Below are 22,607 nucleotides of genomic sequence, written 5' to 3'. Positions count from 1 at the left end.
TCTGTTTTCGATTGGTTTTGCCTTACGAATGGAAACAAACATGGCATCGGGAACCAGCTTTCAGCGAAAAACACGTGCTAAAGTTTCCCAAATTGCTGGTGTGAAGCCTTCCTTGCAAAATAACCAACTTCTTGTCTCTACTGGAGTGCCGTCCTTTGACCTAGTCATAGGTAGATCTCGTTTATGAATATATGTATATCTTTGAAATGCTGTCAGTGTCTACACGGCCTTATCACTGGCCTAACATTAGCCTAATGAATGAGACGTTGTATGCTAACAATTTATGCTATCCCTAGCATACTAGCCCCACATACAGTACTGCCCGACCCTAACGATATACTCTACACATATCATCCGCCCATCCTACGCGCATCTTGATCCGATGTGGGGTGGATTCTTTACGGATCATACGGCCAAGATGGGTGGCCCATGCACGGATGATGGCACCATCCTGATCGCATCTTACGCAGATCTTGATCGGTCGGTCGGTGCATGGAGTTTCGTTTGGAGTGTTTGACGGCACTTTAGCCTTTGCCTATACGCTGGCTATAACCATAACACCATGTATCGTCAGTTTGCTTACCTGGTAAGGCAGGCGTGGTGACGAGAGAAATAAGTGAATGATCTATCATTCGCCTAACTTTCTCTCGTTCAAGTCAGTAAAAAGGTGAGCTAGCCCAATACATGGCTTCCGAGTTTTGATTAGGTTCTTAGTGTCAGTGGAAATGTAAAATCGTTACCGCATTCGCGGACAACCAGAGATGATGTAAATTCTCGCCAAATATTATAAAAAAGCCATTTGTGGTGGCTAAATTATCATGTATAAGTTCTGTTATAACTATACACTATATTTAGCACATAAATTGACTTTCTCAGAAAAATTTTGCTGTGAAGAAAATCGTGTATTGTATATTGTATATTATTTTATATATTGTGTATTGGTTTTGCATTTATGGAATAATTGTCAAAACATGATTTGCGTATTATCATGATTATGTGTGAACTAGACCGTTTGTGAATATTTTTTTTCATTCTGAGAGAACAAACAAGGCTGGTATTGAACCACATGGCATTTGTCATAAGTTGGATGAGTAAATGTATGAATGTTAGTGCATGTCATAAAAACACTACATGGATGATGGTTCCATCCTCCGCCCATCATACACATATGGTAAATCCATCTTGCCACTGTGATCGGCGTATGATGTGAACATCTTTCTGTGATATTACGCCCTTCCTACGTGGCTTTTCCGACCCACATCCATACCAGATATATTGTTAGGATCAAGCAGTACTGTAAGAATAAGTCTCCTCAGCCGTGTGCATTCACTGATTATCACCAGCATCGGTTTGTCTGTCAGGAATCATATATGAAAACTGCACACTGTGTCTAGTTCTAAGCCTGACAAAAAGTTATAAGGGTGATATTAGACTCAAAGACCCATTATTGGTACAGCCAAACAATCTTTTTCTTTTGATTTTTTCAAAGTTTGATAAACTTGAACTTGTTTCATTTAGCAGAATTGTCATGAATCTGTGGGTGGTATACTGGACGTACAGCGTGCTCTGTCTTTCATGCTGGTGCAATTCACAGCAGAGGTGTTCGGGTGATTCTTTCAAGAATTCCTCTCTTGTATTAACAAACTGAAGAATCTAAATGAAATTATGGCTATTAGACTGTTGAGACACACTGATTATGGTTTATGAACCTTAATTCAGCAATGTTAAATATACTACCTCCATATTTTGTATTTTTGACATTCATTTGAAGGTAAATGTCAGAATGTTGAATAAGGAGGGAGATCATTTAGCTTGCTGAATTAGGTTGACCTCGGAACATGAAGGGCTCCAAATTCAGTGGCAACATGTCTTCCTTACCCATGGGAGCATGGTTACACCATCTGCCTCAAAAGTACAAGACGGCAAATGTTTCAAGAATAGAAATTGTCAGGTCCGCCCTTAGTTGGTGTTAAAAAAAAACTGGAAGGTAGGTTCACTGTCATTGTGACAGTGTGGCAAATAGTGTCTTCAGTATGGTGATTTGGTGAGACAGCACTACAAATATTTGACACTGGGGCCAGAGCTATCATTGCTAGGAGGCCGACTAGTTTATGAACAAATGTTTGTATGCCAGTTCCTACCTGTTACATCGACTTGGAATAAAATTCATATGTTGCTGTTTTATTGCTGTTCCATGCAATCGTAGAATGGAGAAATAATAACCTGTATATATAAGGGCTACAGTATGAGTAAATTCAATGCAAAATTCTGCTTCTCAGTGTGAATTTTGTTAAAAATGACAGGCTGACCGACACATTAACACGTGTTTTTCTGAGAACATGCAAATATCACTGTTAAGTTTGACTTTAAGAGTCAGTTTACTGTACATAAATTTCATGCCAAGTGAAAGATGTGAAATCTTCAGCTAATTAGAGTATTGTGGGAATGCCAACAAAAGATACAAGGTGATACATAATTCAAAATAGTTTAAGTAAATCTGAAATATTGAATCATGAATCACTTTGTATCTTTTGTTTAGTAAATTGGAGCTACCACAATACTCTACTTTGTAAAGCTTATCAGTGAAATGGAGATATTTGAACTGCAGCTAATTCGTTGACACATAAAATCTTTGATTTATATTATTATATTTTTGTTTTTGAAGGTGGGGGAATAGCAGTTGGATCTGTTGTCATTGTAGGTAAGTTACTGAAAATATGTAATATGTTAATATGAGCTGTCTTTCTTGATCTTAGTCTGGTCCTGTTTCAAAATGAAACTTACAATTTAGTTTTCTCTCTCACACATGTTAAATATCCGTAACATGTATTCTGATGTATTTATATGTAAACTAGAATCAAAAGAGATTTGTAAACCTTTTGGAATACTGATTCTTTTGAGAGTTTTATCACTTGCTACCTTCATTTCTTGTACTGTTACTAGAGGAGGATACCTATGGAAACTATGCGAAGTTGTTGCTGAAGTATTTTCTGGCTGAAGGTGTGATGTGTAGCCATCACTTACATGTTTCCAGTGCTGATCTCTCTCCTGATGAACTCTTGAAGGTACAGTCAATTACTGTGTTAATTAATGCAGTTTCATTTTAGAGTGATATATTTGTTTTCAGTTAGGTTTTATGAGATCTATTATTATATGGAAATGTCATTATTTTTGCCTACACCAAACCTTAAGAATCACATGCCGTTGGCCGCAAAAACAAAGTAAAGGAAATCAAAATTTTCAAGACCTTTAAAGTCTTTGACAAAGAGTTTATTTTAGTATGACATATAAGTCCTGCAAAGTACTTGAATGTTTTAAATTTTAAATATATTGGAATGTTTTCTAAATTAACCGATAAGTAAGCCATAAAAATGGTATAATGATTGATGGCCACATTAAGTTTTGTACCTGAAGGCAAACAACACACTAGCATGAGTATGTGGGAAGGTCCTCCAGCAACTTGCGGGTGGTTGTGGGTTTCCCCCGGCCTGGTTTCCTCCCACCATAATGCTGGCCCCTGTTGTATAAGTGAAATATTCTTGAGTATGGCATAAAACATCAATCAAATAAATAAATAAATAAATCACCAGCATGAAGTACATGGCAGGTGAAAAACCATTAAATATTGTCTGGGAAAATAGTTTGATTTATTTCTTTAGAATATATTTCGACCCAGTAAAATGCATTTAAAGCTTTGGATTCTACTGTGGCCTTTTCTGACCATACTGGGACCAGTGACCAGTGTCACTTCAGCTTTTTACAACTTGACACACATAGATTGCAATATGTCATCATTCAAAATGCATCTTCATTTTGAGACATGAATGCAATCAACAAATGGACTTTGAAACAAACTATCTCTAGCCAAAAATATTGCTATGATGTCCACGATACAAGACCACCATACAATCTTAGGTTTTAAATGCATTTTAGTTGGTTTGAAAAATTCTAAAAAATAAATCAAACTATATCCCTGGACTGTGTTTAATGGCCTTTTGTCTGATGAATACTTTATTTTAGTGTTTTCTTTGCCTTTAAACTAACTGGGATTGTGGAGGAGTGGTTATCTGCTGAGTGGTTAGTGCTGGTGCAGCAAAATGACACAGAAGCCTCTCACCAAGTCTGCCTCTGTGAGTTCAAGTCCAGCTGAATCTTGCTGGCTTCCCTAGTGGTCATACATGAGAATATCTGCCAGCAACCTGTGTGGTTGTGGTTTTCCACCGGGCCCTGCCCATTTACTCCGAACAATAATGCTGGGTGCCTTTATATAGGACCTATGAGAAACATGAGTTCTTGGGAGTTCTGCATGGAGGCGCCAGAGCATATAAAAGAACATGTCGTTAGAACCTTGGTGGTACACAACCGCGCATGAGCATTGGTCGAATGGACCATTTTCTAGCCCTAACTTCCAGTATATGCGCAAGTGCCCTTCACAAGGAACTCCCATGAACTCATGTCTCTCAGACGCCCTATAAGTGAAATATTCTTGAATACTGTAAAAAAAGACTATTCAAATAAATAAGTAAACTAATTAGTCCTTGGAAGTGCTGGAAAACATAGGATAGTATGTTCTAAAAAGTCCTTGGAAAACATCTTTTCAAATATTTTTAAAAACCCTGAGCATGATTTAAATATAGTTTCCATTGCTGTCTGTCAAAATTGGCAGTTTACTCACTACAGATAGATGGCATGATGCACATGAAGTTGTTGTTGTTGACACACAGGAGCTACCCGGACCAGTAACAGATGAGCCAGTTACCCAGCATCCTGACCAAGCTGATAACACAGGCTCTGACTCATTGAAAATAGCCTGGAGGTATCAGAATCTACCGAAACTCCAGGTGAGTCAGATACAGGCCCTTACTTTGATACCGTATCCAAATGATATCCATATATTTTATGTGATGATACAATAGTGTGTGACAGTGGTGCTGTCATATATGGTGTGATATTAAAATGTTGAACAACTATGTAAACTGATTATTTCAAGTCTGAGAAGAAAACACAAGTCAAATAAATTTAAATATCATAGGACTCCTCATCTGCCGCTGTTATTCAACCTTTATGATTTAAGTGTGTGAGTTTTTAGATTGAGTGTTTCCCTATTCTTTCTGTTTGTATGACCTGTGTGACATTAAGCAATTATCCACGCTCGTGTGTCTACTGACATAGTCTAACATTCTTTGAAGACCATTTGTCTTCCACCAATATGATACGTGCATTTATTGGTCACACATTGGAAAGTGTTTCATTAATTTGACAAAAGTCTGTGGGTTAGCCCACATGTAGACATTCTGGTTTGAACATTTTCTCCATGCACTAAAATAACCGCCATAGTATAAGTAAAAAAAAAAATAAAAGAACAAGCATGCATGCAAACAAGTACATATTGGTGCTTAGATGCTAAATGATACATTACTGTTAACTGAGTGCTGAACATAAAGTACATGGTAACTTATTCATGGCTGATAATTTCCAGCCAGGCCAAGTGGCTTCCAAGTTTGGTCATTATTATGATCTGACCAAGACTATGTCACCAGAGAGAGTTGATGCTGTGGACAAAACACTTTTTGATGTAGCTCAAGTCACCAAACAGTGAGTACATGTCTTTCAATTTAAGGACGTATGTTCTCAAGATCACTGAATTTGTTGTAAGGTTAATTTCATATAAGAATAATTTGCTCTTTATCGGCTTGAGATTCTAGGTGATTCTAGAAAGCAAGTTTTGACCTAAATTTTGAACTACTAATTAGTGTTAAATATGTGTCCTTGACTCTTACAAAGTGCAGGCATAGCTTATCTCATACTCCAAGTGTTGGCGTCAGAATCCGATAAAAAGTAAATGTAATGTAAGGGTGGTATCTCAAAAATTACTTCATGTGTTGAGCTGAGGGTTTGCTTACATGTATAGCACAAGAACACGAGAGAGGGTGTTCCATTATTGATGCTTTGTGTGCTTCTTAATTATTGTAAATTACAAAATTAACAAGCATGCAAACAAGTGCTTTATGTATTGAACTGAAGTTTTGCATTTCCATGTCTCCTACAGGTGAGCTTGTTGGTAACTTTGCCCAGTTTGAATTAGAAACACTCATAATGACAATTTTAACTATGAATGAAATTTGCAGTGTGGAATTTTCCATAAGTTTCTTTTAGCAGACAGGTTTCTGAAAAATAGGTACACAACAATTATCACTTAAACAGTCATAATTTTGAGAATTATTAATTTTACTTAATTGGATGTTTTATCAGTGACCAATTTGTACACAGTTTGGGCCACCTATAAACTTGACCATCGTCAAGTAATGGAAATATCTTGAGAAACTTTGAAAAACACATGACAGAAACATTACTATTTTATTATAATGAGATATTGTAATTACTGTTATTACTATTGTTTTGCAGACAAGATGCAGACAGCAAATCTCGATATGTTCCCTTACTACGATCTGTCAAACAGATGATTGACACAGGGCAATTTTTAACAAAGTCTACCACTGAAAAGAGAAACATTCTCAGGATAGGTAAGCTTTTTAATTGTCTTTAATTGTTGTTTGATTGTGCTATATCTGCTTAACCTCATGTTTTCAGTTTCTCTAACATTACATAGCCCAAGTGACGTGATAATTCCAGATTAAAAGATGATATGCACACATCAGAAAGGCCATTTAGCTTTGTTTCCACCGCTCTTCAGTAATAAAGTTATATTACTTATTGTCTTTCCTCTTAAATTATATTTATAAGGTCTACATGTATATTTAACTTAAGGATTAGCCTTACATCATGTCCACATTCAAAGCTTTTGTGTCATGTTTTGTTTTATTTCTCGGAAGGTATTCATTCCTTGGGTTCACCTCTGTGGGGTGAAAATGGTGGAGTTGGCTCCCTTGGATCAGGTTATGACGCTGCCTTACCCAGGTTTTTGATAGGGCTGAGGGCCTTGTTGAGAAGTGCTTATGCTGTTTGTTTACTCACTGTGCCTTCACATCTTTTCCAGGTCAGTTACACTAACAGTTTGTCTTTATTTGAAAACAATAATTTTTTCTTGGCTATATATAAAGGGTGCGTTGAAGTTCCATAAATTTTGAAGCAAGAGGCAAGTACAAACGATAGTATTATTTTTTTTCTCCAAAATGTATTTTTCATTGTAAGGGTTGTCTTACTTTGATGTTGTCAGGGGTTAACATCTCTGTAGCTTTGAATTCAATGTGTACCCTACATGACCTAAAAATTCGACCACAAAAGAGCATTTTTGGAGGCAAATAAATGTCATGAGACATTACTTCTGGTGCAAAAATTTATATTCTCCCAGCAGGATATCATCCTACCTTCCAAACACCTCTCAAATCACCTTTCTAAAATCAATAGAACTCCCAGAATCTGGAAAAATGAGCAACTTAGTCATGGACAAAATTTTAGTTCGTTTAGGCTAAGTCCTTCTGCTGACTGGTGAAGGAATAGTTTTACCCTAACTCCATTTGGTTTCCTTCCCTCCTAAAAAGAACACCAGTATTGTATGAGTTCAGCATCCATCATTTAAACTCCAATGAAGTGAATAAATAAATGATTAAATGTCAACATTCATATTTTTTTTAAAGAGGGTTGTTATTTGACTGCAAAATGGGTCTAGCTTAATGATTGGAGGTACCAGGGAGAACCAGGTTTACATGGAGCGCATGTGTAGAAGATAACATGGAGGCCATACTAGCCAAACATATTCACTGCTGAACAATGTGCCCTGAGGCTTCCCTAGCGAGTCCTAGCGAATATGGGCGAGCTCAGACACTGCATGCTCCAAACCAATATTAGGTGAAGGTATATTTCCCTGCATGTAATTTTGCAGGGGCCTCACACAGTGGATGGATTTTGGATTGATATGCCGTCTTCAGATTTTGGCACTTCAATTGTTTAGGCTCTGACAAGGCCGTGGATGCCTGTTGTGATTCTAGTGTGTGGCTTTGAACAATGTACATGCCACAAAATTTTTAATTTGACAAGTGTAAGATAGCAACAGAACCTGTCCAACCTGTCCAACCTGAAGTGTATCTCAACAAACCTCAAATCAAACACTTCCAAGGTATAGTATTATGTTGCTTAAGCAAAACACTTTTGCTTAAATAAAAGAAACTGGGCCTTGGTTGATAGGGTTTCCTTTGGTGATTGGTCATTTATGCGGTATTCAAGAATATTTCATTTGTACAATGGCAGCCAACATTATTGTGGGAGGAAATCGGGCAGAGTTGAGGGAAACCCTCAACCATCCACAGGTTGCTGGCAGACCTTCCCACATACTGCTGGACAGGAAGCCCACATGAGGTGAGCTGGGCTTGAACACATTGGGTGAAGGCTTTTGGGTCATCGCGGCGCCGTGGCGTGCTAAAGCCCTTGGCCACGAAGGCCCCTCTGATAGCGTTTTCTGTTTCTTTCCTAAAAGGACATTGGTTTTACATCCCGGATAGAGAGGCTGGGGGACACAGTGGTGGCCCTTCAGAGTTTTGCTGGATCTGACAAAGAGAAAAACCCAGTTGTACAAAGAATATCATGGTATGAGAATTTACTCATTCAACACTATGAATGTAGCCATGGTTTTCTTATGAAAACAAGCTTAAAACTGCTTGATTATTGTCATGCAAATATGTTTTGTGTTATTTGTGCTGTTGTCACTTCCAGCCACATTCTTCATGGCTAAACAAAAAAAACAAGATCACTACATGTATTACATAATTCAGTGTTTATTTAATGTAGTTTTTTCACACAAATGGATTAAGCTTAGATGCAGTGAATTAAATTCCAGCCAGTCAGAGTAGCCATAGTTCAAACAATCAGATATCCGAAATGCTGTCTAAAACAGCCAGTAGTTTCAAAGTATTTTCACCCAATAATATTTCAGTAGCAGGGTGTGGATATAGGTGTGGAGTGGCCTGATGAGTCTAGGAAAGTTTTCAGAGCACATGGTTCAGTTAGCCAGTTGCAGTCTGCATGTGAGGATCCAACTTGTCTACTGCATTGAGCAAAGCCTCCTCCATGGTTACCTTTTCACGTCAGATCGTATGCATGGAAAATTATTCAACTAAAGTAAAGATGTCAAATGTACTTCATTTTGTTTTGTTGTGTATAAATTGTTTTTTAAAATACTGTGAAGAAATCTCAGGTTTTCTTATGTATATATTACCCATATATATTTCTCTTATATATAATTATTTGATATTAATTTTAGTATGTGGGTTTTCCTTTCTGAATTTGTTCATTTCATTTGGTCTTTAATTTTTATGCAATTGTTTTATCTTGTTCACTTTTTAAATCTTAATGAGTGTTTTAATCTTATTGGGTCAGTTAAATCCATGAACATTTTTGTATTAACACCATTTTATTTTTTTAAGTCAAACATAGTTTTTAGATAGTGTACCATGGGATACAATATATTGTAGCAGAGGTGTGCCTACTTGAACACTTTTTCTCATTTTCAGGTTTGTTCAATATTATTCAGCTGCCTCATCTAAACACGCTCACACCACACATGCCAGACACAATGGATTGGGCATTCAAGCTTAGGAGAAAGAAATTCACCATCGAGGTAACCTATTCTAATTCTCTTTCTTATCTTCTTTGCATATCTGACCTTGTTTATGACCCACACTTTCAAATGTCAATTCATGAAGTGACCAGTTTTGTTAAACTATTATATGTAAAGCTGAACAGTAAAGCAATAAGAGTGAAAATTGGTTTTGGTAACTTATGCCACATCGCTGTTTCCATATTTTTCTGATACATGAACAGTACCCTCAAGGGTTGCATGTGCCCAAGGTAATGATATCTGTTTAGATGAATGATGGTTGGGGTTTAATGTTGCATTGGCAATATTCAAGCCACACCATAAGTAGCTAAGGTTGTGTTTTAAATCCAGCTGTCATGTCATGCCGTATCAAATCAAACAAGGTCTGCTAGCTACGTGCAGATGGTCATGGGTTTCCCCTGTTCTCTGCCCGGTTTCCTCCCACAATAATGCTGGCTGCCATCGTATAAGTGAAATATTCATAAAACACCAATCAAATAACAAAATGAATCAAATGCCCAGTATTGTGCATGATACTCTAAAGTAATTCCTATACACAACTCTTTGGTATTGATGACCCAATGCATTACTAAACTTACCTGGAATGGACATTACAAGATTTTTATGCAAGTTGACATTAGATACCTCCTTAAATTTCATTGCAGAAATTGCACTTGCCTCCAGAGTTATCAGAAACAACAAGTCGCTCTCAGGAAGACCCAGCCCCAAATCTGAAGCAGTCACGCTGCGGCAGTTCATCAGGAAGCAGCAAGCTGGATTTTTGAGTTACCTTCATTTGACAAAGATCAACAAAAAGACATTCTGAGTGCATAGCTTGGGATGGATAGCTTTTAAATCATCACGTTAGCATAATTGAGATCACAGACTTGAGAACAAGATCGTCTTTCCGATTCTGAACACAGACAAATGTAAGTCTGTTTTAACTGTTGTTTTCTGTTGTGTATTATTTATATAAAGGTGAAGCGTCAGGAATTTTTGTGCTGATAAATGTGCTATCTCACAGTGGACTTCAATTTTCTTATTGTCAAAGAAGAAACATTTAGTTTTATGACATTCCAATCTGAGCTCAGCCAGATAACATCATAGTATGGGATTGCTGTGAATTCAACACCATCTCATGTTGACTTTCTTTCATGTCATACGTGGGAACATCTCCTAGTAATCTGCGGAGGGTTGTGGGTTTCCCCCAGACTCTGCCAGGTTTCCTCCCACCATAATGCAGGCAGCTGTAATATAATTGAAATATTCCTGATACGCAGGTAAAACTCTAGTCAGATAAATAAACAAATAAATAGTTTTGATTGTGACTCTCACCACATTCCCCATAGTTAATGTTCCAGTTTGACCTTTTCACCCCATGCAACCAAGTGGGCTTGTTATGTCCTCGCACAGATCGCCTAATCTACATTCAGGTGTTAATTTCAGTCTTGCACAAATTTCAGATAAAAGCCAAAGCATGTGTACATGAAACATGCAGTTACAGAAACATTGTTGTGGGTTTTGTTTTCTCAGACCATTACCCAATGATCTTGACATTGTGTTAAAGTTCTTAGTGGTGATATTCTTGTAATTGGAAAATAGCGAGTACATAAGTAGGGTACAGCACATGCAGGCATACACAGTTCAGACCACAAGGGTCTGAGAAATGGAGTTAGGTGTTCAAATCCAGCTCGCGCTACATGAAACTGGGCATCATCCTTCAGTGGCTCGCTCTTCTCAAGCGAAGGAATGCCATTTACCAGTGAGGTTGAAATGAACCCAGCTCCAAGTCATTCATCTGCAGCCGTAAATCAGGATGTTCTGCCAGTACCTGGAGAGGCTTCCCCTGGTCTCTGTTTTGTCAGTGAAATATTCTTGTGCATAACATAAAGAATAATTCAGTTTAAATAATAATTTTGTAAGTGATTAATGTTCATAAAAGTCACAAAATATAGCTTTTGGTACTAAAATTTACCCTTTTCCTACCTTCCAATCAAACCTCAAAACACCTTTGCAAGATCAACCAGTCACAGACAAAATTTTACAATAATTCTTCAAACTTTCACACTCTTTTTCAGGCATATTCTGAAGGCATTAATCTGTGTTGACTGATAAAATTATAGTGTTTGTGAAGCCCAGAAACTGGCCCATCCAACCAATGTACACGTAGTTTGGTCTCCACAATCCTCTTAAATAAATTTTTTGGCACTAAAAGTTGTTCTTTCGTGTGTTAAAAGGTCGAGGAATTAACTATAAATAGACATTGTCGCCCACCTGTGAAAAACACAGACATGCTCTACTGTAGTTCTCGGTCTGGCAGCAACCAGTGGAACATCATGTTTGCTGCTGCTGTATAAGTGAAATATTCTTGAGTATGGCTTAAAGCATTAATCATGTAATCAAACCAAATATTGTTCTCTTAATTTAAAAAAGCATACCATGGCATCATTAGTTTGTTTATTTTTTTTTATTTATATTTATAAAATTTAGACATACAGAGAGATATATAAGTGTACGTACCTAAATTTATGTACGCCTTTGACACTTCAGAAAAAAGTAAATTATGTCATCTACAAATAACTAGCTTATACAGCTGTCGACCACAGATTCTATGGTGTGGTAGCACAGCTTTAGCCAATTTTCAGCATCCAGTTCAGATATCTGTATTATGGTTTGCAAAGAAGATTAAAGTTTTGGACATAAAATACATAAACATTGGTAGTATGTCATCCAGTAGACCATCAAACAGTTTCTGTAGTAATGTATTGTTTCACAAAATAAAGTGCTTGCTGACTGCCCTCCACCAATGAGGTCCCATGTTCAAATCCAATTCTTATTGTTTCCGCTATAGCACGTTGCATTAAGAGATTTGTCAGGTACCTGGTGAAGGTTTGGTGGTTTAGCCTGTCCACTGGTTTCCTCCACCCATAAACCGGACTGCTGTCTGGAAATCTCTTGAGAACATCATTAAACACCAGTCAAATAAATAGTATTATTTACCGGTACATGGTTTTTTACTCTATGATCGGATACAGAAATATGTGGTGTCAGTAAGTCTCATATTCACGGTGAGCCCAATACGAAGGTTACTGAAACTATATATTTCCAAATCCTGTCGCCCTCTAACCATGTAACAAATTTATCCCACAAAAGACCTATCAGTTCAGTGGAAAAGATCAATGTATATATATAGGTGAATCGCTACACTGATGTGACCATTGATTTCACAAGCAAAGCTAGATAGCCTAGTCGGCAGACACATGACGTCAGCTGTGGGATACAGGAATATACAGGTCCCCCACATGACCATATTAAATATAAAGAATCTGAAAGTCTGCTTTACATTTACAGTATATCTGGCCATCTGTCAGACACAATTAAGTAAGAAATTGTTAACACTTTCCTACATGTGACACAGATTTTCACCTGCAATATGAGCTCAAAGCCTATTCTGTATTGGTGGATTTCATGTCAAACCACCCCAAAACAGCCATTAAAGTATTCGTAACAGCTTACAGCCTCCAATTAAGGCCCCCAGAGTCAGATTTCTCTCTCCACATCAGAGATTGAATAACTCCTTTTGTGTCCCCAAATAGACCTATCCAAACTGTCAATCTAGAACACGCATTTGACCAGTCATAAGCAGTATTGTTGCAAATAGGTCAACGGAATGTCCCACACATTGGTTACAAATGTTTAATCTCTCTGTGACGTCATGATGTCACAACTGATTTCATAGATGGTGGGACATAAGATATGTTGGGTCCATCCTTTACATTTAAATGACAAACCTTAATCACTCATCCACAGAATACCCTGGGTAATATTAAATGTGCTATTATACTGTTAAAGATTTCATCTGCACAGCTTTAAATGCAGTAGGTTGTACTCGATATACGTGGAATCAACATTTCAGGATCCCATGCAAGGTTTTGTTGAGATAAGGTAAGGGGCTCTCGCAGACTAACGAGTTACAAGGTGCGAATAGGCGGTAGCTGCTCACAGCACCCCTGAGGCAACAGACTCTACTATATAAGATGTATATTCAATCTAACATTTAGCAAAACACCATAAAATCCAACATTTTAAATGCATTAGTTTTCAAGAGCCCCCGTCTGGTCTCGCAAGACTCATTGAGACTTCAGAAATGATGATTTGGACTATTAAGGTATATATCCTTGACGCATATTTGCGTGCTACATGTATCTTTAGTGTTTTGGCATCCTCTGACTGCATAGGTATAGGTCTTGTAGATTGCATTCATAGTTAAGGCTTAGTTTAGTCATTGAACCCTTGATGTTTAGGTATTGTCCCATCTGTTTAGGTATAGCTCCCGTATGTTTATAGGTATTGCCCGAAAGAAGAATAGGTATTATCCTCTGGATGTTTAGTTAATGCCCCCTAAATGTTTAGGCACAATTCTCATATGTTTAGGTGGTGTGTCAGCAACCTGCAGATGGTCATGCGTTTTCCTTGGGCTCTGCCCAGTTTCCTTCCACCATAATGCTGGCCACCGTCGTATAAGTGAAATATTCTTGAGTATTGCATAAAACACCAATCAAATAAATAAAATATGTTTAGCTATAGTTCCCACATGTTCATGGGTGTCTATTGCTCCATAGATGTTTAGGTATTGCCCTCCAAATGTTTAGGTATTGCCCCCTAAATTTTTAGGTATTGCCCCTAGATGTTTAGGCATAGTTCCAATATGTTTAGGAATTGCTCCAGTGTGTTTAGGTATAGCATCCATGTGTTTAGGTATTGCCCCATACATCTGGCTGTTGGATGTAGATTCCACTGTAGATGAGGAACATGTTGTACGAGGGCCTGCAGATCCCTGGTTGAAGGACACTGACCAAGTCAGAGATTCTTCTGTCTTTATCAGTTCACGTTTCTCGCCATTCTCCTCCTGGAACAGAGATTGACCCTATTGAAATTCACACTACTTGAAATTAACACTACACTCAGTCTGCTGGTCCTAGACCAGTTGAATTTGAACCAAACCAGTAGAGTAACTATGGTAACTAACCAAGCATTGGTCAGCCTGGTGTTTATCAACATTTACTTTATCAACAGTTAACAGTGACTACATTTATAAACAATGAGTCATCCAAACATATGGCTTCTAGCAGAATCTGTACATTTTTATGAAATTAAATAAAAGAATTCTTTGATCATGTTTTTTTTTTTATTTAACCCAAAGAAGTAGATGTCGAAAGACACTGGTCTGATGGGCCTGTGATAATTTTTGTAGTTAACTTTCATCAAAGTCATACATACTGATACTGCCTCTAATTCTCAGAACTTTTTTTAAACTAAATCATAGCTTATTAATTAGCTATCACAACAGTGAAGGTCATCACAGCAGCCATGATAATTTACAGTTAATACAGTATATGGTCTGCAACTTCATGAAATTTTTCACGTGCTAATCATTTAGCAGTACTAAGCTGCTGAAGAGTCACATGAGATTTTATACGATTTACAATAAATCTCACAGCTTCAGATGATTTTCCACTAATTAATCGGTTTGTACATAATTTGTACAACAGGGTGATTTACAGTAGCATTTGCCGGTGTTGTTTGTTGGAATGACAAATACTATACTGTATGATTATCTTAAATTGCAGTCTTTGTGAAGAAAAATATCCAATAGATGGTAGAGGCATATCATACCTGTTCATTAATTCACTTTAATTTACTTGAATTTAAATTGATAACAAGAAACATTTGTTGTCAATTTTAACCCAGATTTGAAGGAGGCAAGCTGTCCTCTTATTCCTACGTGGTCAACATATTTGTATTATGAGGACTTTCCCCCTGGCTCTACCCCGTCTCCTCCCATTGCAGTCAGGTACATGTAATGGTGGCCTCCTCCCTTTTGCCATCAGGTAATGCTGGCCTCTTCCCATTTGCAATCAGGTTTATGCTGGCCTCCCATTTGCAATCAGGTAATGCTGGCCTCCTCCCATTTGCAGTCAGGTAATGCTGGCCTCCTCCCATTTGCAATCAGGTAATGCTGGCCTCTTCCCATTTGCAGTCAGGTTTATGCTGGCCTCTTCCCATTTGCAATCAGGTTTATGCTGGCCTCTTCCCATTTGCAATCAGGTAATGCTGGCCTCCTCCCATTTGCAGTCAGGTAATGCTGGCCTCCTCCCATTTGCAGTCAGGTAATGCTGGTCTCCTCCCATTTGCAATCAGGTAATGCTGGCCTCTTCCCATTTGCAATCAGGTAATGCTGGCCTCCTCCCATTTGCAATCAGGTAATGCTGGCCTCCTCCCATTTGCAGTCAGGTAATGCTGGTCACCACAGTAGAAGTGAAATATTATTGAGTAGCCATAAAACACAATCAAAGAAATAATCAAAACCTTTTTCAACCATTTTAACTAACATTTAACGATTCTTACCCGTTTAAACAGCTGAAGAAAGTTGTCAATTTTCTCCACAGAGATTTCAATGTTGTACTTCCAGAGTATGACAAGGGTTGAGATAAGTCCCGCAGACATGAGGATGGGAATGACGATGTTTAGCCAGAACTCTATCGTCTGCTCCATGGTTAGTCATCTGTCAGCTCAGCCTCATGGTCCTGCAAGGGAAAAAATTATGTAGATGATCAGAGTCTTTCAATCAACTATGGTGATAGGTCAAATTAAACTGTCTCTAAGGAAGACACAGCTGACATGACTATATATTTTATGAACAAAAGCAGAAATTGAATGTCAGCATTTCCTTTTTACCCAATAAGTGGCCATCACAAGTTCATACACAAAATAATCCTTACTCCTACATGGTCATCAAAATTACACAAAATTAACCTTACTCCTGTGTGGTTCTCACAATTACACAAAATAACCCTCTCTCCTATGTGGTTCTCACAATTACACACAATAATCCTTACTCCAGCATGGTCATTGCAATTACACAAAATAACCCTTACTCCTATGTGGTTCTCACAATTACACAAAATAATCCTTACTCCTACATGGTCATCACAATTACACAAAATAATCCTTACTCCTATGTGGTCATCACAATTACACAAAATAATCCTTACTCCTACGTGATCATCACAATTACACAATATAATCCTTACTCCTAAAGGGTCACCACAATTAAACAGAATAATCCTTACTCCTACGTGATCATCACAATTACACAATATAATCCTTACTCCTAAAGGGTCACCACAATAAAACAAAATAATCCTTACTCCTACGTGATCATCACAGTTACACAGTATAATCCTTACTCTTAAAGGATCACCACAATTGAACAGAATAATCCTTACTTCAACGTGATCATCACAATTGCACAGAATAACCGTTACTCCTGCATGGAGTATTCTTCATTTATACGTGGTCCTCAGTACTCCTTACTCCTCTATGGTCTTCTCAATTACACAGAATACTCCTGAAGCCTAGCTCATGTTGGTGTCCTCTCCGGCCATACGTGGGAAGGTCTACAGCAACTTGCAGATGGTCGTGGGTTTCCTCCCACTATAATAAAGGCTGCCGTCGTATAAGTGAAAAATTCTTGAATACGCCGTAAAACACCAATCAAATACATGAAATAAATCAATTACACAGAATACTCCAGCACGGTTTTCACAATTACACAGTTCATATAACTTTATTCCTTACTCCAGTATTCTTCTCACATATACATATAATAACCCCAATAGTCCTGTATGGTCATCACATTTTCAGAGTATTCCTTTAATGTAAGTGGTACTCGCATGTGCATAAAATACTCCTCAGTCACATGGTCATCATTATTACACTGTCCTCCCATGATCCACATGGTCATCATTGTTACACTGTCCTCCCATGATCCACATGGTCATCATCGTTACACTGTCCTCCCATGATCAGCATGGTCATTATCGTTACACTGTCCTCCCATGATCCACATGGTCATTATCGTTACACTGTCCTCCCATGATCCACATGGTCATTATCGTTACACTGTCCTCCCATGATTCACATGGTCACCGTTATTACACAGTCCTCCCATGATCCACATGGTCACTGTTATTACACAGTCCTCCCATGATCAACATGGTCATCATCATTACACTGTCCTCCCATGATCCACATGGTCACCGTTATTACACAGTCCTCCCATGATCCACATGGTCATCATCGTTACACTGTCCTCCCATGTTCCACACAGTCATCATTATTACACAGCCCTCTCATGTTTAATATAATCATCATTATTATTCAAAGTACCGTAGCCTCTTTATGGTGTTCACAAATCAAAGTAGATAAATATTCTAGTTTTTGCCATGGTCTCCAAAGTACTGAATACGTCTCTTTATCAGTTGTTCCAGTAGCATCAGAGTAGCTGCAAAAAGTCTTGTGAACACCTACATGAATGTTCTGCTCACATCTAAGTAAGTTTTTTACTTAACTGGCTCCTGTAATGCAATCACAATTACATAAATGACTATTCAAAGTAATCTTTTGTGTATATCTTCGCCCTGTATTGATGTTAAACTACTTCGGTGGCCAAAAGGTTAGAGCGTCTGCCTCAAAGTCTGGAGACCCTGGGATCAAACCTGTGTCAGGTCATGCAAAAGACTTTAAAAATGATATTTGCTGCTGCCTCACTTAGTGCTCAGCACTGAGAAAGCAGAGAAAGGAAACTGGGCTGGTTGGCCTGGTGTCAATGTAATGGTCATGTATGGTGTCTTCGACATGAAACTTGAGTGGCAGCACTTTGGTGGCACGGACTCGCTCTGCCACAAGAAGCCACAATATATGTACACATACCTAAAGACTCCATGTCGTCATATAACTAAAGACTTGTAAAGTATGATGTTAGAACCCAAATATACATATTTACCCATTTTGATTTTTCCTGCAAATGAAATGATTATACTTGTAACTATGCTTTATTCGTCATATCTCTGAAGTTAACTGGTTATTTACACAAATCTCCCAGACTTTGACCTTTATCTGGAGGCCAAGTTTTAGCAGTGGTAAAAGTGGTAATTGCGACAGCTTTATTTCTCACTGCAGGGTGGCCCAGCTAATTATTTTATATTAAGGAATAGAACATTTTCAACATTAATGATGTGTGTATCCCAGGATGCCTAAGACCTGGAAATACTCAAACCCCAGATGGACCCAGGGGCAAACTAAGCAATTTCTACATAGTAAAATGAGAATCTTCATGATACATATCAGCTAGGCCAGCTACATGTAGTCACAGTATACATGTGGTCAGCACACATTTCAAGTATTGCAGTTATTGGGGGCAGTGAGTGTGTTTGTGTGTGTGGAGTGGGGGAGGGCTAAGATATGGTGGGCTCCTTACTTTAGTTATAGAAGGCTGGTTGGGGGCAGAGAAAGGCAGAGGGGTTGTTATTGCCACATTATGTGAAGTGTATTTAATTGCTCAATCCACAGTTTATACAGCTGATTACCATTATCACAAAACAGTATATCCTGTCAGTGCTGCACTGTCATAACCAGTTACATAAGCATCATTGTTACTTCCATACTCTTACACTTAAGAACACATGCCCAAATACATGTATATGAAGGCTGTTAATGACCTATAATCTGGGACTAAGAGTTCCAGGTATAATTAAGACCTTTGATCAATTGCAGCTTAAATTATTTGTGTGTAAGATGTGAATTTAATACTTCAGCTTAAACACTTAAAATATTAAGCATTAAAGATCTATAGGCCAATATTATATTATGCCTGTAGACAAAATCATTGAAAAATGTCATTGAATAAAATGTTCAGTTTGGTTATTGTAAATTCATTATATGACCTCCAATTTTACCCATATCGATATGCCTTAGTTAACAGCCAATTTTGTGTGATTCCAAGATTTCCATTTATCTAAGGTGTTTTGAGGCTTGTTTGGAAGGTAAGACAGTATCCTACAGGGGCAAGTGCAAGTTTCAACACCAAATGTAATATTTTACAACATTTATTTACCTATAAAAGTGCACTTTTTGGGGCAAAATTTTAGGTCAATTCCTCTACCTCCATTTAACAGTACTGCATGACACAAAACAAGCTGTTAAAGATGGCTCTACTTTCTGGATTACTGTTACATGTTGATTCCAGCATGTCATTGTTTCAAATGTTAGCTCCTGAATGTTATGTATTTGTGTACATATATAATTGTACAATATCTGAGATATACAGAGACCTCTTTCACAATGTCATTGGGTTTGAATGTCATAAATGAGAAGTTTACAACATATGCTAGTAAAATTCATTATCAACCTTGATCAGCTTTATGTACCAAATACATCATCTATAGTACAATGTTTTATGCACACACACCTGTCTTGGGGTTTAACATAGTACTTAACAATTTTTAAGACATATGAGGATGGAGTCCTTAGAGTACATATACTTTTAACGTGCCTCCTTGTTGCAGGACGGATTTCCACTGTTCTTTTATCTAGTGCTGTTTAATTGAGACCACTTACCGAAGGGAAGTAACCTGCCCCACCCGAGCCATTATACTGATACGGGTCAACCAGTCGTTGCGATATCCACTTCATGCTGAACGCCATGTGGCGAAGTTACAACTGTGCTGTTTGGGGCCAGCATAGTCAGTTGAATGTACGAATGCACACTGACAAGTTGAAGTACATCCCAACCAGATTCACCTTGCGGACTAAGCAAAACGCATGCATGATAGTAATGTTTATTAGGACACGTCATGAACACTCTGTTAAATTGAATTCCTTTATAATATTCATAACGTTTATACACTCATATTTTCAAGAAATATCAACACCGATAAACAGGAATATCAGCTGTTTTATTTTAATAATAGGCCAGTATTAAATGATGTCATCTAGACTGTCCCTGATTGTGGGGAATATCTGTGAATATTAAGACAAATGCACACGTAACCTAAATGAGCGATCGGTAACAGGAGTTTATTGTACAGCTAATCGTTTTGCAAGTATGTATGTATTTATAAGTGGTGTTTTACCCCAGTGTTATCTTGGGAAAGAACTTGACAGAGCTCACAGCCATCCTCAGATTGCTGACAGACCTTCCCATGTACAGCGAGAGATTTTGCTTCTGCATGCACAAGTGATTTATGAATTGTATGAGTATGCAGCTAAAAAAAGACAAGTGCATTCGTCAGGTACCTGAAGAAGGTACTGAACATTGAACAACAATCAATCAATCAACTGTAAGTTATTTAAAAAGAATCCCTCATGACATTTCTAGCTGAAATACGACTGAGCAATTGTCTGTATGTCATTGACGTTAACACAAATATTAACATTCAAATTATTTAAAAATTAACATTAATAATGAGTATATCTCTGATGGCTGCATAATGTAATTATGACCCTGATCATCATCTTGCTGTGACATTCACCTGGCTATTTTCCTTCAACGTCATCTCCAGCACTGACATTATCATCTTACTTTTATGTCGTTAGCTGTCGTCGCAAAGTGAAATAGTCTTGAGTATGACATAAAACACCAATCAAATAAATAAATAATGTTTTTATCCTGCCACAATACCCTCTCCGCATTTGAAATTAGGTTCTCTTTCACCATGTTAGTAATCCAAATGAGTAAGTATATAAAATGATAATATTTGTTAATAATGCATTCACATGAAACTAAACTGGTATAGCAAGGAAGACACATGGAATTAAGCATAACAAACTCTGCTTCCCGTTTTGTCAGCTGACAATAAAATACACGTACTTGGCTGTCCTGCATGTTGGTTTTACACCAACACCAAACACATACCTTGACTCTAATAGACAACTGCATCCTTTCCCTGAGATTAAGTGTAAGTTATTCTTAGGCATGATCAAAAGTAGGACGATCAACATGGCCTATATTGCGCGTACAGACATTGACACACAGGTCAGATGATGTGATCATAGATATCACACTAAAAGCTTGACACATCTTCTTGTGTAGATGCCTGTAAATGTGGAGATGCATGTATACAAGGCAAATCAGTGTCTTTAATATGTTATATGTGTGGTATATTGTGAACATTAGTACAAGCAGGCAAAGACACCTCATCATGTGTCAAAAACAAAATTTTCATGTGAACAGATGAAACCATTTCATTAGTATCCAATAACACAAAACAACATGTTGATTAGTCAATCCTTTTCTTACCTCAGTTATGCATCGAAATGTGATAAAGTCTTAGCATCAAAACGTTGATGAATTTGAAGAGACGCAAACTGCAGCCTTGATCCACTCTACCTTCCACAAGTTCAAATACTGTGCCAGTGACTGTCCATGTACGTACATGCGGTGCTTCAGGTAAAACTGCACTTCCTTTTGCATTGTGTGTTGTTTTATTCACAGGTCGGAATGAAATCAGTCAGTGTTGAAAGTTGTCACTTGTGCCTGTTAGCATGACACTCATTTGTCACTGATGTTATCATCAACTGCAGTCTGCTGGTCTACACATCCATGCACCAGTGGTGTCTACTTGATTACATTGTGAATTCGGTTACAAGTACATGTACACTTACAAAATCCATGTATTAAAGCTGTGATAAAGCATATGACTGCCACAGTTTTTTTTTTTTAAGTTTCCAAGTTCAAACAGGTTAAACTACTTTAAAATTTTACTGAACACAGTTTAATCCAGTCACCAACTTAACAAATATATTTCTTAAGAGATTTTATTAAATTATTTATTTATATTTATACAGGCTATACCTGATATTTTTGCCAAAAAATTAATCAGATGAATGAAAACTGATCTATTTTGGGTTATTTCTTTCGAATTAACAACATAAGTAAGCCTCAACTTATTTAAAATCAGTAACAAAGTTCCTGAAATTTAAGTGGGTTGCATGATCACTTTTTCAACTTTCAGAATCATTCACTATAAACAGAACAGGCGTGACTGATATTTACTTTCGGGTAATAATTTGGACTGTTCTTGATAAATACAGAAAATTTGTTTGATGTGTGATGGATTTTTTGACTTTTCAATGTCTTACTCCAGATTTTTCACTTATATGATGGGGATCAGTGTTATGGGTAAAAGACAGCACTATATACCTAGGATAA

At 37.5% G+C, this 22,607-nt stretch overlaps 2 protein-coding genes across 2 annotated transcripts; one reads left to right on the top strand and one right to left on the bottom strand.

The window, feature by feature from the left end:
* The first annotated feature begins 39 nt into the window (after nt 1-39).
* Nucleotides 40-11,956, top strand: LOC135468531 (elongator complex protein 4-like). The gene is given in 11 exon segments (XM_064746831.1): nt 40-170; nt 2,666-2,701; nt 2,944-3,065; nt 4,725-4,841; nt 5,480-5,595; nt 6,406-6,524; nt 6,834-6,997; nt 8,435-8,524; nt 8,526-8,544; nt 9,468-9,574; nt 10,219-11,956. Coding segments are annotated over 11 exon segments (1,140 nt in total). The 5' UTR covers nt 40; the 3' UTR covers nt 10,339-11,956.
* A 1,643-nt stretch (nt 11,957-13,599) lies between these two features.
* LOC135468760 (uncharacterized) lies at nt 13,600-21,824 on the bottom strand. The gene is made up of 3 exons (XM_064747172.1): nt 21,696-21,824; nt 15,962-16,140; nt 13,600-14,462 (listed from the first exon to the last, which is right to left on the bottom strand). Exons 2-3 carry the CDS (start codon nt 16,106-16,108, stop codon nt 14,202-14,204), a joined length of 408 nt encoding a protein of 135 aa, XP_064603242.1. The 5' UTR covers nt 16,109-16,140; nt 21,696-21,824; the 3' UTR covers nt 13,600-14,201.
* Nucleotides 21,825-22,607: the final 783 nt, after the last annotated feature.

This window comes from Liolophura sinensis, chromosome 6 (genome assembly GCF_032854445.1).
Source record: "Liolophura sinensis isolate JHLJ2023 chromosome 6, CUHK_Ljap_v2, whole genome shotgun sequence".
In the NCBI taxonomy this organism is placed as follows: Eukaryota; Metazoa; Mollusca; class Polyplacophora; order Chitonida; family Chitonidae; genus Liolophura; species Liolophura sinensis.
This window is presented reverse-complemented; position numbering and strand designations above follow the sequence as displayed.